The following is a 12,879-nucleotide window of genomic DNA, read 5'->3' on the forward strand; positions in this document are numbered from 1 at the left end:
AAAGAAATGTACCTGTTCGTGAAGGTAGGCATTAAATACAATCAAGTAGAAGTAGCGCTCCAGGCTCTGCATTGTTCTGTTGAGAAAGTAGTCTTTGGTGCTGCTTCCCTAKGAGATTTAAAGATAAATTTATTATCTGTTTGTGGTAGTTGCTCCAGTAAAGAGTCCATGCTCTTGAGTCAGAGACGTCAAGCTTTGTTCTCTTGATAAATGGGGAAAAAACAAAAGCATTTTAGAACCCCTTATTGATAAGGATCAACATCATCCTTTGAAAATGTCCAGACACCTTTTTTTTAATTGAGAACAACTCATTTAGGGCTGTAATCTGACAAAAATAAAAAGATGATCACTAACCTGAATTTGATAATCTTCTCCAATCCCTTCAAGTTTACTCTTGTTTTCATATATTTCTTCTTTGATGTTGTGCATTTCTGAACACATGGTAATGGCATGGTCAACCTGCAAAAAATGAAAAATAAAAAAGGGAAATTAACCAGAGTAAAAAGACATGTCTTTAAAAGAACATGGATATTTATCCCTTGCTTTACCCTGTATATTAAAACAAATGATCCTGGTGGATTAAATCAAAGCTTAATAGGTATAAAATAAAACTAAACATTCACAGACCAATCAACATCTTATTTGTTCCTTACGAACAGCAGATGTGTAACAAAAACTAGGTTTATTTGCATATAAAGCTGCCGTCTGACCACAGGTGCTCACTCAAGACACATTCGAGTGTGCATGCTGATGGCACATCTGAACAGCCTCTTAAATGCACCTCTATACCTTTGCCTGATTTCACATGCATGAAAAAAATTATGTTAATTAGCTCTGCTTCTATCACCGCTGCTCTCCAGGCTGCAGCTACTAATGTCAGATGGAGCTCGTTCCTGATAGCCAGCTCTGATGACTCATTTTCTGTAAGTTGAAGGAACTGATTTCTACTGTTTGAACTCTGGCTGTGTGGCAGAAATAGAAAGAAATTAAGAGCAATTTGATTTTAGTGCTGCTTTTGTAACATTCTGCTAATTTTATGGKKTTTTTTTTCCCTTAAATCCAAATCTATTTTTGTGGCCATTTTCCAGTACATATATTTTTTTTAATGTTTTTATGCTCAATAGATGCATTACCTCTTCCATGATCTGCTGTCCATTAGGCAACCTATTGATCAGACACTGAATGACCTGAAATAGGGGTTTGGGCTCTGAAGTGGCTGCCTCCTCATCTCTGCAACACAGAACAAAAATCTCACGTCACGTTTCAACAAGTGGATTGTATTGTATTAATTATTACACAAGCGTGGCAAATAAAATAAAATGAACTTGTGGCGATCTTTGTTTCGCAGATTTATTTAATGCGGAGCTCTTACTGGGATGGTGGCTGCGAGCCTCCACTGAGGCGGTTCATGACTAACGTGCCCAGGATCATAGCGAGGTTGGTGCGTCCGACGCCCACCTGGCAGCTGAAGAGCAGAGTAGGAAGCTGCCGGGATGTGCTGTGGTCCAGAGACAAGCTGGGGCTCTCCTACAATGCAAAAAAAAAAAAAAAAAAACATGAGAGAAGAGAGGTGGCATTGTTACAGGCTGTAAAGGGAAATAAAAATCACATAACTAAGGATCTTGAAGGGATGTGAAGCATAGTTTTCGCAACGTGTTTACAAACATTACCAGTGACAAGACTAGGTGATTAGGATTCACATTCTGAAACTCAATGTTATAGATTAATCAACATTTTATCAAACAACTTACATATAAAATATAAAGTTTGACATTAAAGCTGCAATCCCCAAAAATAATAAAAAAAAACAAAAAACAAATAAAGACAGGGAACCACAATCCAATCACAGGGAACTCGACCGGCTGCAGAAAGTCAGGCCAAAAAAGGGCAAAAAAATGAGAGGAAGAAAACATCCTGCATGAGTGAAGGGCAGGACAGAAACCAGACCGAGCGGATGACTGAAGAACAGACACAAACTGGTTACGGTCTCTTTTATTAAGATATTATATTTATAAGGTGATGTACTGCACATAGGAGGGATTTAATGTGGGTTAAATAAAGCCAGTGTGACCTTCTCACCATCAGAGTGAGAGAACCCAGATACCCTCCGGTACTTTARTCATAAATAACTTCTATAGCAACACAAAAAGCWAAGCCAAACGGGGAATTTAATTGGTGAACTTGGACCACGATAGACATCTTTACAAGTGCTTACCCTGAGTATGTTAACAAATGCATCAAAGTCTTCTTCCAGTGGCGCTCCCTCTGTTGGTAGTGGTAATCTGTAGTACCTGCAGTACAACAGATTGTGGCACAGAGTTAAACCTGAAGTCCATGTTGTGTCAATATTCCCCTTATGTAGGTCAGAGCGTACTGCACATAAACAAAACCTCAAGACTTGAGCTTCCTCTTGTTGTGTTTACTAATCTAGTCGGGTAAAAACTAGTATGACAAGGAATTATGGGATGGGAGTTGAATGACAAGCTCAATAATGGTCCCTTAAAAACATAAATGCCTGAAATTTCAACTTGTTTCCAAACATCAACATGTTTCATCTACAACGTGTCAACATCAAGAGCAATATCTTCAAGGGATTCCTGATTAGTTGTAACAAGATTAACTTTATTTGATAAACATATATTTTAACAGTAAAATAAAGACTGTAAAAATACTGTAGCTGTTTAGTTTTGTAATTTTTTTTAAATATATTTTAACACGGACAGACCCATTTTATTTACACACAAAGCGTTCTGGGTAAATGATGACGTGGATAGGTCCTCGGTGTGAGTGAGCTATATCCACCCTGAAGGTTAATCTTGGGCAATATCTGATGATCAAATCTTTTAAATGAAACCAGAGAGCGTTGACAGAGAGGAGAAGGTAGAAATGACTCAGCCTGTAACTGAAAATATAGATGGAGGACAACAGAGCTGCTTCATGGAAGAAGAACCTCAGCTTAGCCWGTTAGCCTTCGCGATAGTGCCAAAGCTATATWGCCTTATATGTATTAGCTCAGTGCTAGCATGACAAACAAGCTAAACTGAGGTCCTCCATCCATATTTTCAGTTGCAGCTGAGTCATTTTTGTGCTCCCCTCTCTGTCATGTGGATGGAGGACCTCAGTGACGAGAGGAGAATGTGTGGCTCTGAGCTAATACATATATATAGTGATAGCGTTGGGGCTAGTGCTAAAGCAAACAGGCTAAGCTGAGGTTCTTCTTCCATGAAGCAGCTCTGTTGTCCTCCATCTATATTTTCAGTTGTAGACTGAGTCATTTCTACCTTCTCCTCTCTGTCAACGCTCTCTGGTTTTATTTAAAAGAGCCAATCGTCAGATATTGTCCAAGATTAACCTTCATGGTGGATATAGCTCGCTAGCAGCCTCGCACCGAGGACCTATCCACGTCATCATTTACCCAGAATGCTTTGCGTGTAAATAAAATGGCCCCGTCTGTGTAATATATTTTTAAATTTTCAGTTTAAAAATGATAAAAACTGAACATCCTACAGTATTTTTACAGTCTTTATTTTACAGTTAAAATTTATGTTTATCAAATAAAGTGTAATGTTACAACTAATCGTGGATCCTTTTCAGAACTCGTCTTTGAGAAAAACACATTCACACAAAAGGAAGTACAGTTACGTCAATCCATCAACTGACAGGATAGAACGATCTTTAGGTCCTACGTCCTCTACAGAAACTATTAAAACTAGACTTGGGCAGTATTGATCAWGTTCATATAAGTATATGTAGTATATGATTGAAGTATCAGTATAACCTTTAGAAAATACTGCTGTRTTTGTATGACTTAAGAAACCCGCAGCTGGTTGGTCCCTGAAGCTGTCAGTCAGCACTACACCGGCCCACCTTTTCAGGAAACGACGAGCAACGTCTGTCACTAACTTGCTMTGAAGTTTTCTTGTTTGTTTTTTACCTTGCTCATAGGTTATGAGGCACAACAGACGGTGGTGTCTCTGCACCACTTTCCCCAGTTTGTCTTTCAAATGAGCTGAGGTAGTCAGAAAATGCATCAGTAATATTATGGGGCCTCTTCTAAAAGAGCCCTGAATGCTCATGTCCCAGTTTTCATAGCAGCCTTGTRGAAATTTGGTGCTTCACCTCACGTGACGTAAGACACATACCCCCCAAGCCTAGATAAAACAAAGCAATTATTTGTGAGCTACTTGGCTTAATGTGACAATATAAACAACCTGTATCCCTGCATGGTGAACATCGGCCTCTTATAGACCTCTTCAGTCACGTGGATGTCCTCCTCACACGCGATCGATATCTTCTGGGGCTCGTCTTTAAAGAACTCAATGTCGTTGTAGACGTAGAAGACGTTTTCGTTGAGCTTGGCAAAGTCGTGAAGCTGAGGAAGACGGGATTATTAGTAATTATTATAGYGTTAAAATCTTTTGTTTAGACACTGAGTTATTGTATATTTGAGACCTCGTTTCTGATGGTCAGCTCCAGGTGCTCCCCTGTCTCTTTTTTCCCCAGCCCATGAAGGTTCTCATGGAGATTTTCCTTCCTCCGGGGGGTGTATGGCACAAAGTCGTCATCCTTGTGGAGAAACACCACTGGCTCTTCTCTTACGCAGAAGAATATTATCTCCTGTTCGCAAAAGCACAGCAGGAAAGGTGTCAAGCAATATATTCATTCTCTCCACTGACTGTGCCATACCTGAAAAACAATGTTGTCATACGAAATGTTTCAGGAGACCTAATGGTGAAATTTCAATTAGACAGATATTATCTGCTGTTAGTGCAGTATTTTCTAGTGACCCCGCATGGCAACAAGTTTGCTCAGTTTTACGATTAAACCAATGCCTCCTCTGAGTCCTTGAGTCTGCAAATATTTACTGACAACACCAGCCCCCTTTCACACAACAGTTTAAAGCCGGGCCAGAGACACCTTCTCCCTGCATCGCTTTCACGAGTGAAATGAAAGTGGGAGAATGAGGGGGAAGTCAACATTGATTTGTGATGCGGTTAGCGCTCCAAACCGAYGACCAAGGCAGTCACAGAACTGAGCTGGCAAGTATGCGTGAACTGGAGGTGCAGCAAGTGCAGCGATACACGCTTGAATGGTTCAGCAACCAAATGCGACTTAAACAGGGGCTCGATTTTACCGGAAAATCATGAATTTGCTGCATAAGAAAAATGACTGCAAGAAAGAGGCTACAAAATCTCTAATAAAAGGGAAAAGAGACATTTAAAGAACTTAAATATTTGCAAAAGATTAGGATTTAACCTCTTGTCCTTGTGCTTGGAGTTTCTGCAGAACCTGTTTGAAACCACTGAGGCTGGGCTGACCCATCCCATATAGCGGGTAGGCTCCCTTCACTTGACGGAAATTGGGTGCTCCGTAGCTGCTCGTGGTGTTGAGGACATCTGCTTTGCTGTTCGCATCCTGAACCATGAAGTACTCCCCCTGCAGACACATGTAACAGTAATTTATATTTTTCCAAGAACATGATCCTGACATTTTAYWATTTGTGTACAAAACACTGATTCACAGCTAAAATTTAGTTTTTAGTTTGCAACTAACACATTTGAAACAGTCCAGCTATTATGTTGTCTGAACATGTTCAACCTCTTGCTTTTCACCTTTATTGGGTACAATCATGTCAACAACAATAAGGAAAATTTCAAAATTGAAGTCACTTATTTATGAAGGCGATTTTTCAAGTAATATTTTTCACAAAGAAACTGTCCAACTTTAATGTCAAAGGTCTTGAACATCCATTGACCCAGTAATTAAAAACAGAATATGCTTTTTTAATAATTTACTTGATGTAATTTCAGCTTTWTGTTGCATCTATCGGCTCTAACATCCAACAAAAGTGTGCTGCGATACGTGCATGCCCCCTTTCTGCCATTTCTACCTCAACCCATCTGTAAATAACCTCAAAGAGGACTCTCATWTCAGACAGGCAATTTTATTCTGAACACAATGATACACCATGTGCATCTGTTGCTTTTGAAGTCCATTAAGRGAAGCCATGCATACACTAAAAAGGATGCAGTGAGTCATATGTGTGTTTTTTTATGCACACTAGCACAAATGATGGCAAAATTAACTGTACACTTTAAGAGGCATGCTCTTATTGTGCCACTGATGGCTGGGCAGGAAATTTCAGACAAGAAGATGGACATTTGTTTGGGCCATCTGGTGWCATTTCTGATTGGCGCCTGGAAGCCATGCAAAACAACATTTTTTAACTGTTATGAGATTTAGACAAGGGCTGATTTTCAGCTTGGTGATGATTTTCAGCTAGTAGCCCACAACTGTAGAAGATTTTCCAGAGTCTTTAAACTTTAAAGAGTAAATTACTGAGAGGTAAATTTATTAAGTAATCCATAAAAAATACCAAAATCATGAAATGGCTACAGTTCTACAACAGGTTTCGATTTATTTTGGAAATTTTATAGCAGAGGAGCCCAAAGTGGGGCCCGCGGGCCAAATATGGCCCACCAAGCCATTTGATTTGGCCCACCAGCAGTTGAGTAATTACTTGGCTAACCTGTCGTTCTGTGTAGAAACAGTATTTCCACTTAGTCATTTCATCCATTGGACCAGTGACTATATAAGAGACTGTAGTGCAGATAGTTTTTACTCATGGTGTTGACTTTATCTTTGATATATTAAGATTAAACATGAAGTATGAAATACAAGTAACAAGAGATATTTAGATTAGATTTAACCACACATGTAGATTTTCACACTTTATAAGGCCACAAAAACTCATATTTTATCAATTTATTAAATGTCCCATGAGCTTTTGCTACTTGAGCATATGGCAGACTTTCTCCAAAAGTGGGTCACCACACTGGCTGCTAGCTTAATTGTTAAAAATAAAGAACTTTACTTAAAAAGTATTTGTATTTCGTGTATTATATTACTGCATTTGGCCCGCATCAAAAATGTTTGGGCACCTTGTTTTATAGAAAAGTTTTTAAAGGCATATTAAAGTTAAGTCATTTTAGTCCTTGTAAGTGAGTTGAATTGTCTGCATTTCTGCCGTAATAGTCAAAATGTTGGGTTGAAGCAGATTTGAAACCAACTTTTCAGCTGCACAAACTAATCACTTTCACAAAAACAAAGCCTTGAGTAGATGTGGTCAGAACAAAGAGGAAAATACACTTTTTATAGACATGTTCTTGGGTAAAAAAATATATATCTGACCTTTTCACACATATAAACAGAAGCTGTGGGCTAACCCTAATGTTGAAACGATCACAGCAGAAGTGACAGAGCAGATCAAAGTCTCAAYGGGGGCAGACAAAGGTTCTGTTTCAATGGCTGACCGTGTTCATAAAATAACGCATGACAATGTTCCAGCACCACTCTGACATTTGGACACGTAGATGTGAAAAGAGCCAACATAAAGACAAGTGAGCTGATTCAGCAACTTTCTGTGATTTGGTGGTGCTTTGTCGGAACTAAATAAGGTTGCAATTTGTCCTTACCTTCACAAGGTAGTGCTCAGGCATGGAGTCCGATATCCGACCAACTTTGTAGTTGGCCTTGAGGATGTCATCGTGAATCTGGAATTCTTGTCTGCAATTATACCTTTAAAACAAGATTTAAAAAAGAAAAGGTCAGTCCAATCACCAGTTTGTGTTTGCTGAACCTAAAGTGACAAAAGAGATGATAAAAGAGGCAAACATTTCGCCTAAGGGTTGAGGGGGATGCTGCTGCGGTGATCAAACAGAATTAACACCAAACTGCGAGAACGCACTTTGGAGGAGGAACTTACGTGATGACGACCGGTGCAACTTTGTTGGTGATAATGGACTTGGCCTTGCTGTTATGGATGCTGACCGTAGGGAAGGGACTGATACTTAAAGACTGCCTGCTGTCTGCCATCCCGTTGCCATGGACACTCTCAAGCGGCGACGCTACATAAACAGGTTGGGGTGCAGCGCTGGCAGTTGTACCCATGCTCCACACGCTGCTGTGAATGACATCGCAGCGGACTCAGAAACAGGAAACAAACCCACTCGCATATAAACTTAAAAGTATGCACACAGCGGCAACACCGAATAACTGTATATTTGGAGTGTGAGAACACATGAAAAGAGTTTTAAGGTGTAAAAGGACACTTGGAGGAAATGTCTCACACATCGACAATGATGTGATTTAAAAAATGCGTTGGTTTTTTCACGCTGTATGAAAAATTGAAATCACATTCATGTAAAAAAAATAAATAAATAACTTTTTCAAAAAAAGTTGGTTCTGCTTGCAGAGGTTTTGCAAAAGAACGATTAAGTTCTTGTATAATTCTGCACAGATAATTATAATTAAGGGAACTAGATACCGCATAGCGGTAACATAATCACCCCCGCACGCACAAATGCACCAGAACTCAGAAGTCTTTATTCCTAATAAATGTNTGAAAAAACACATGAAAACAAGAAATCTGATACTGAACAGTAAACAAACTAGACACCACATAGTGGTAACATAATGACCCCCCCGCACACACAAATGCACCAGAACTCAGAAGTCTTTATTCCTAATAAATGTCATGCTACTAGGTGCATCCCAAAATTGTAGTGGTTTGGGTGGGGGTCTTTTGGGGGGGTAGGGGCATTGGTTGACTTGATGGATAGCCCTTCATCAGAGCTAAACAACCTACAGCTAAACAGCTCCTATGTTTAATAGTTTTTGAGCAATAACCATTTTAGTATGTCCAGATACCCCTTTTTCAAATAAAGTGGGGGTCTGGGGGGGGCACTGATTGGTGGGCCTGATGGATAGAGCTTCATCAGAGCTAAACAACAAAAGAAATCTGAAGTTTCTATGTTTAACACTTTCTGAGTTATAAGCCTTTTTGCATATCCAGACACCCCCTTTTTGGATGGAGCCCCCTCCTCAAATATGGGGTCTATCGTAAAACTGTTGGCTGGCGCAGTGTAGGTCAGACTCATCTACGTCCTGCCAAATTTCATGTTGATTGGTGCGGCCGTTTTTGTGCTACGGTTGACCAAACATCACTGAAAAAAAAATTAATAAATAACAGTACGAAAACAATTTGACTCCCACTCACGCTTCGCGTGCGGGGGTCATAATAAACAAATTAGTATTGACCGAGTTTTTCACTAAAATAATTTGCCACAATCCTATTAATCCATCTAATTTCTCAATTTTTTTATATTTTCTCGCCTACTTTCTGCCTGTGACCAAAAACCTGACCTCAGCAAAACCTTTTAAAGGATGTYTGACATCTTAAAATGTATGTGGAAAAAAAAGAGGAGGAGGCCCAGCAGCGACGCTTTGAAAAAGTATATAAAGGTGAACCTTTACCTTTTATTCAATACCTGTGAAGTTTAAAGTAGGTGTAAAATATTAATCCAACATTCCAAATGAAATTACAAGTACTGAAACTCAGAAATACTGTCATGCTTTTTGATAGAAACGATTAAATACAGCCAAGGTTGAACAAAAAAGATAAAAGCAACTGAATAACATCTTGTTTAATGTTGGACCCTGAAACACATCCTTGGGTTTAAATAGGAAAAGCAAGTTTTCATCAGCTTTCCTCCGCCGTCGTTCCTGACAGGAAGAAATATGGTGCAAAGAGAGGAATCTCAGATGTAAAAACTGAGAAATAAGATAAGAGACTTGTTTAAACACAAGACGAGACAAAAACTAGGTGGAAGAAAACCTGCAAAAACAACAAATTGTTCTTATCAGTGAGTCATTTTACAAGGCTACTGATAAGGGAAAGAATATCTTCTCCTATTATGTTTAAAGTCATTCATAGCTACCAACTATATACAGTATATATATTTTTTTCTTTTCAGACATTTTCATACCAGAATTAAGCCCTAAATATGTATTCAAATGATAAAACAAAGCAGCAAATGATTGATCTTAAGAAAATGTGCAGACTACTTTAGGTTTACAATTTACAAACATCATTAACTTTGCGTCTGTGTTTGCTTGACTATGAAAATATGTACATTTTAACCATAAAAGCGATTCCGAGGCTCACACAAGCCAGACACAAGTTTCTACCAAATCTCCACTAATCTGAGTAAACACCGAGCCTTCTGCAGAGCTCTGCAGATAAACAGACAACCACTCTGACAACCCCAACAGTCTGGAGCAAATCTGCGCCGAAACATCTGTTTTAACATGCAGCTGGTTAGGAAGCTTCAGCGCAAACAGAAATAGACGCCTGAATACACAAATCCATTGCAAAAATATAAACTAGATCATGAGAAGCAGCCTGTCTTGCAAACTGTTGTGCTGAAAAAGCCCACAAGTCAATTAAACATCAAAATCTACTTGATGTCATACAGTCACACAGTTCAGATGAATGAAATGGTTGACTTTAATCATCTGAGCTTAAAGCACCTCTACATATATCTGTTGTGCAGAGAAAAGTGGTGGGTGAGTCACAGCTACCCTCCTAGTTGTTGTGTCTGGAGGTGAGTGGGCAGATCAACCTTGTACTCAGAAAGGCTTTTGAGTCAATAGAGGTTCTCCTCTCACAAGTAGCAAAGACCGCACATCAATTTGTTACTTTGTGTCCTGGCACACTTAAAACATTTGCAGTTTTAATGTTTTGTAGTTTCAAAGCAGCACAATTCTAGACAATTTGTTGAACGCACGAAAAGCAAAAGAAGGCTAAACTATTGCCCAAGTTCAGTGAAAGAAAACCCCACGTTTTAAAGAAAACTTTGCTTCAGCTGCCCAAATCTATTTCTGCTCTCGCCACATACCAAAACCATCTGTGTTGCCATAGTTCTGTGGCCACCAAAAGAAAAAGAAGGGGTGGAAAAAATAAAATAAAATCTACAAAGTGTAACAATCGACTCAAATATGACATCTTACGCATGAGATAAAAGGCGTTCTGGAGTCCCAGATCCGTTTGTTTGCTGCTTGTTTTCCGCCATGGTCCGAGGAGAGTGTGAGAACTTGGCAAAACATCTAAAAAAGAAATCCTCCTCTCTGGAATTCCGTCACCCACCCCCCGACGGTGGGAAACACCCCCCACGGGAAATCAGAGTGTCTGACTGCTTGGCATTCACCAAAAGAGAAAAAGAAAAAAATAAAGCGTCTCGTTTTCAGTGGACGTCCTCCTCTACTGTGTGCTATCTCCTGTCTGATGTTGGGAAGTAGACTCATGCAAACTATAATCTCCACGGAGGAGACCGGAGGAAGCTGTCGCACATCTGGTGGCCAGATGGCRAAAAAAGTTGTGTTGCTTTTCTCAGGGACAGGCTATGCACAAAGAAGATCAAACCGTTTTAATGTGTTTTTTTTCCAGCATTTATTACAACAATTTTATATTGTAAGTATCTGTCAGGTTGTAGTCAAATTCAAAGTTCTGCTTTTTTTTTTACTTTAAAATGAACAAATTTAAAGGCCTAACATTCTTTGAAGGAATGCAAACAGGTCACTGCTTTTCGTGCCGAAGTTTGAACTTAAAATCTTATGAGACGTAGCCATTTTACTTAAAGTGGGAGTTTTATGCAAGATAAATTTTTTGCGCTTTATATAATTTTATAATACCCAGARTGTTRCTTTGACTCGTTCATGCAGGTTTGAGAAATCCTTGAATGCCCTGTGTTAGCCATGTGGAGCTGCCAAATTTGTTGGTACAAAGCCCTGCCTGTTGTACCTAGCTCCTCCCCACAGAGCACCCCTCCCCCAAATCACTGCTGTGAAGACTTAGTGAAGTGGGAGTGTCAGAAATGGTAGGAAGTTTTTAAAGAGGCAGAGGCAAATTTCAAGTTGTTCAGATAGACTATGAYGCAAAGTCAAATTTATTTTTGATWTATGTATACATCATTTTCATAACAACTKAATGTAGCAGCTACTTGATGTCATATAGAACTGAACTATAGCTGCGTTTTCATTGCAAATGTGCACAAAACTTTGTCGATATTCTGTTAAYGYCRAAAAACACAGTTTYGCAATTGCGGTGTTTCCATTARGTAAGAAATGCTATTAAAGTCATGTGTGAATACAGTACATTTGTTCTCAAGAAAAGTCAACATGGCAGCAATGGATGGAAACACTTAGCATATTGCTACCACAATACTAGCGCTCATCATCAGCCATCAGAGGAGACGTCGGCATCTTATCGAGGCTTTCGAGTGACAGGCCCTTATACTTGGGAGTGGCTACGTATGCTGTTTTTAGGAAATTGTAGTCTGTGAGTTTACTAATTTCTTTTACAACCTTGTTGATTTCACTACTTCTACTTCCTGTTGTCTTCTTCATCGTCGTCTTTTTAGCCAGTAGAAACAGACGGTTGTTGATCCCGTGACTCCCGTGATGCGAAAAAAGTGTTTCCATTGCAGTTTTGCAAAAAACACCAACTTCAATATGGCCGAAAAACCACCTCATCCTAGGGCAAAAACATTTTGTCGAAAAAAGGAAGTTTTTTTCGAAATTGATGTGTTTCCATTGAGCAAATTTATTTTCGAAATTCTAATTTGCGCATTTTCATGGTCAATAGAAACGCAGCTTATGTGCCTGGAAAATACATAATCTCYCACCCCCTAAAAAAGTTTGAAAATAACGTTAGGTGCAGTGTCTTTGGCCATCCTGAATCAGGTAATCAGTTGTAAATGTCAACCCCGTGACTACTTTCTGAAATGTTCAATAAAAACTATTTGGTGATTCACAAAATACTAGGGGTGTCCCGATATCACTTTTTCACTTCCGATACGATACCGATATTACAACTTTGAGAAATGTCCGATACCGATATTGACCGATACCGATATTGACCCGTTACCATAATAGTACAAGTTACGCACTTTTACCTATTTTGTTGTGTAAAATCTTAGAAAAGTCTTGATCAAGTCAAACAGTGAAAAAGAGTAAGTATGAGAAAAACTGACCCATTTA

At 39.2% G+C, this 12,879-nt stretch overlaps 1 protein-coding gene across 1 annotated transcript in view; it reads right to left on the bottom strand.

Annotated features, from left to right (window-relative positions):
* The window catches only part of pald1a (phosphatase domain containing paladin 1a), a gene marked incomplete in the record, with an annotated part of 42,272 nt that extends 31,201 nt beyond the window's left edge, over nucleotides 1–11,071 (bottom strand). Inside the window, 11 exon segments of the mRNA XM_014006975.1 lie at nucleotides 13–108; nucleotides 355–459; nucleotides 1,134–1,230; nucleotides 1,373–1,527; nucleotides 2,216–2,291; nucleotides 4,212–4,372; nucleotides 4,453–4,617; nucleotides 5,257–5,436; nucleotides 7,476–7,578; nucleotides 7,766–7,963; nucleotides 10,852–11,071. Coding sequence (XP_013862429.1) covers nucleotides 13–108; nucleotides 355–459; nucleotides 1,134–1,230; nucleotides 1,373–1,527; nucleotides 2,216–2,291; nucleotides 4,212–4,372; nucleotides 4,453–4,617; nucleotides 5,257–5,436; nucleotides 7,476–7,578; nucleotides 7,766–7,963; nucleotides 10,852–10,913 — 1,398 coding nt within the window.
* Nucleotides 11,072–12,879: the final 1,808 nt, after the last annotated feature.

The sequence above is a fragment of the Austrofundulus limnaeus genome, unplaced genomic scaffold (assembly GCF_001266775.1).
Source record: "Austrofundulus limnaeus strain Quisiro unplaced genomic scaffold, Austrofundulus_limnaeus-1.0 Scaffold39, whole genome shotgun sequence".
Classification (NCBI taxonomy): domain Eukaryota; kingdom Metazoa; phylum Chordata; class Actinopteri; order Cyprinodontiformes; family Rivulidae; genus Austrofundulus; species Austrofundulus limnaeus.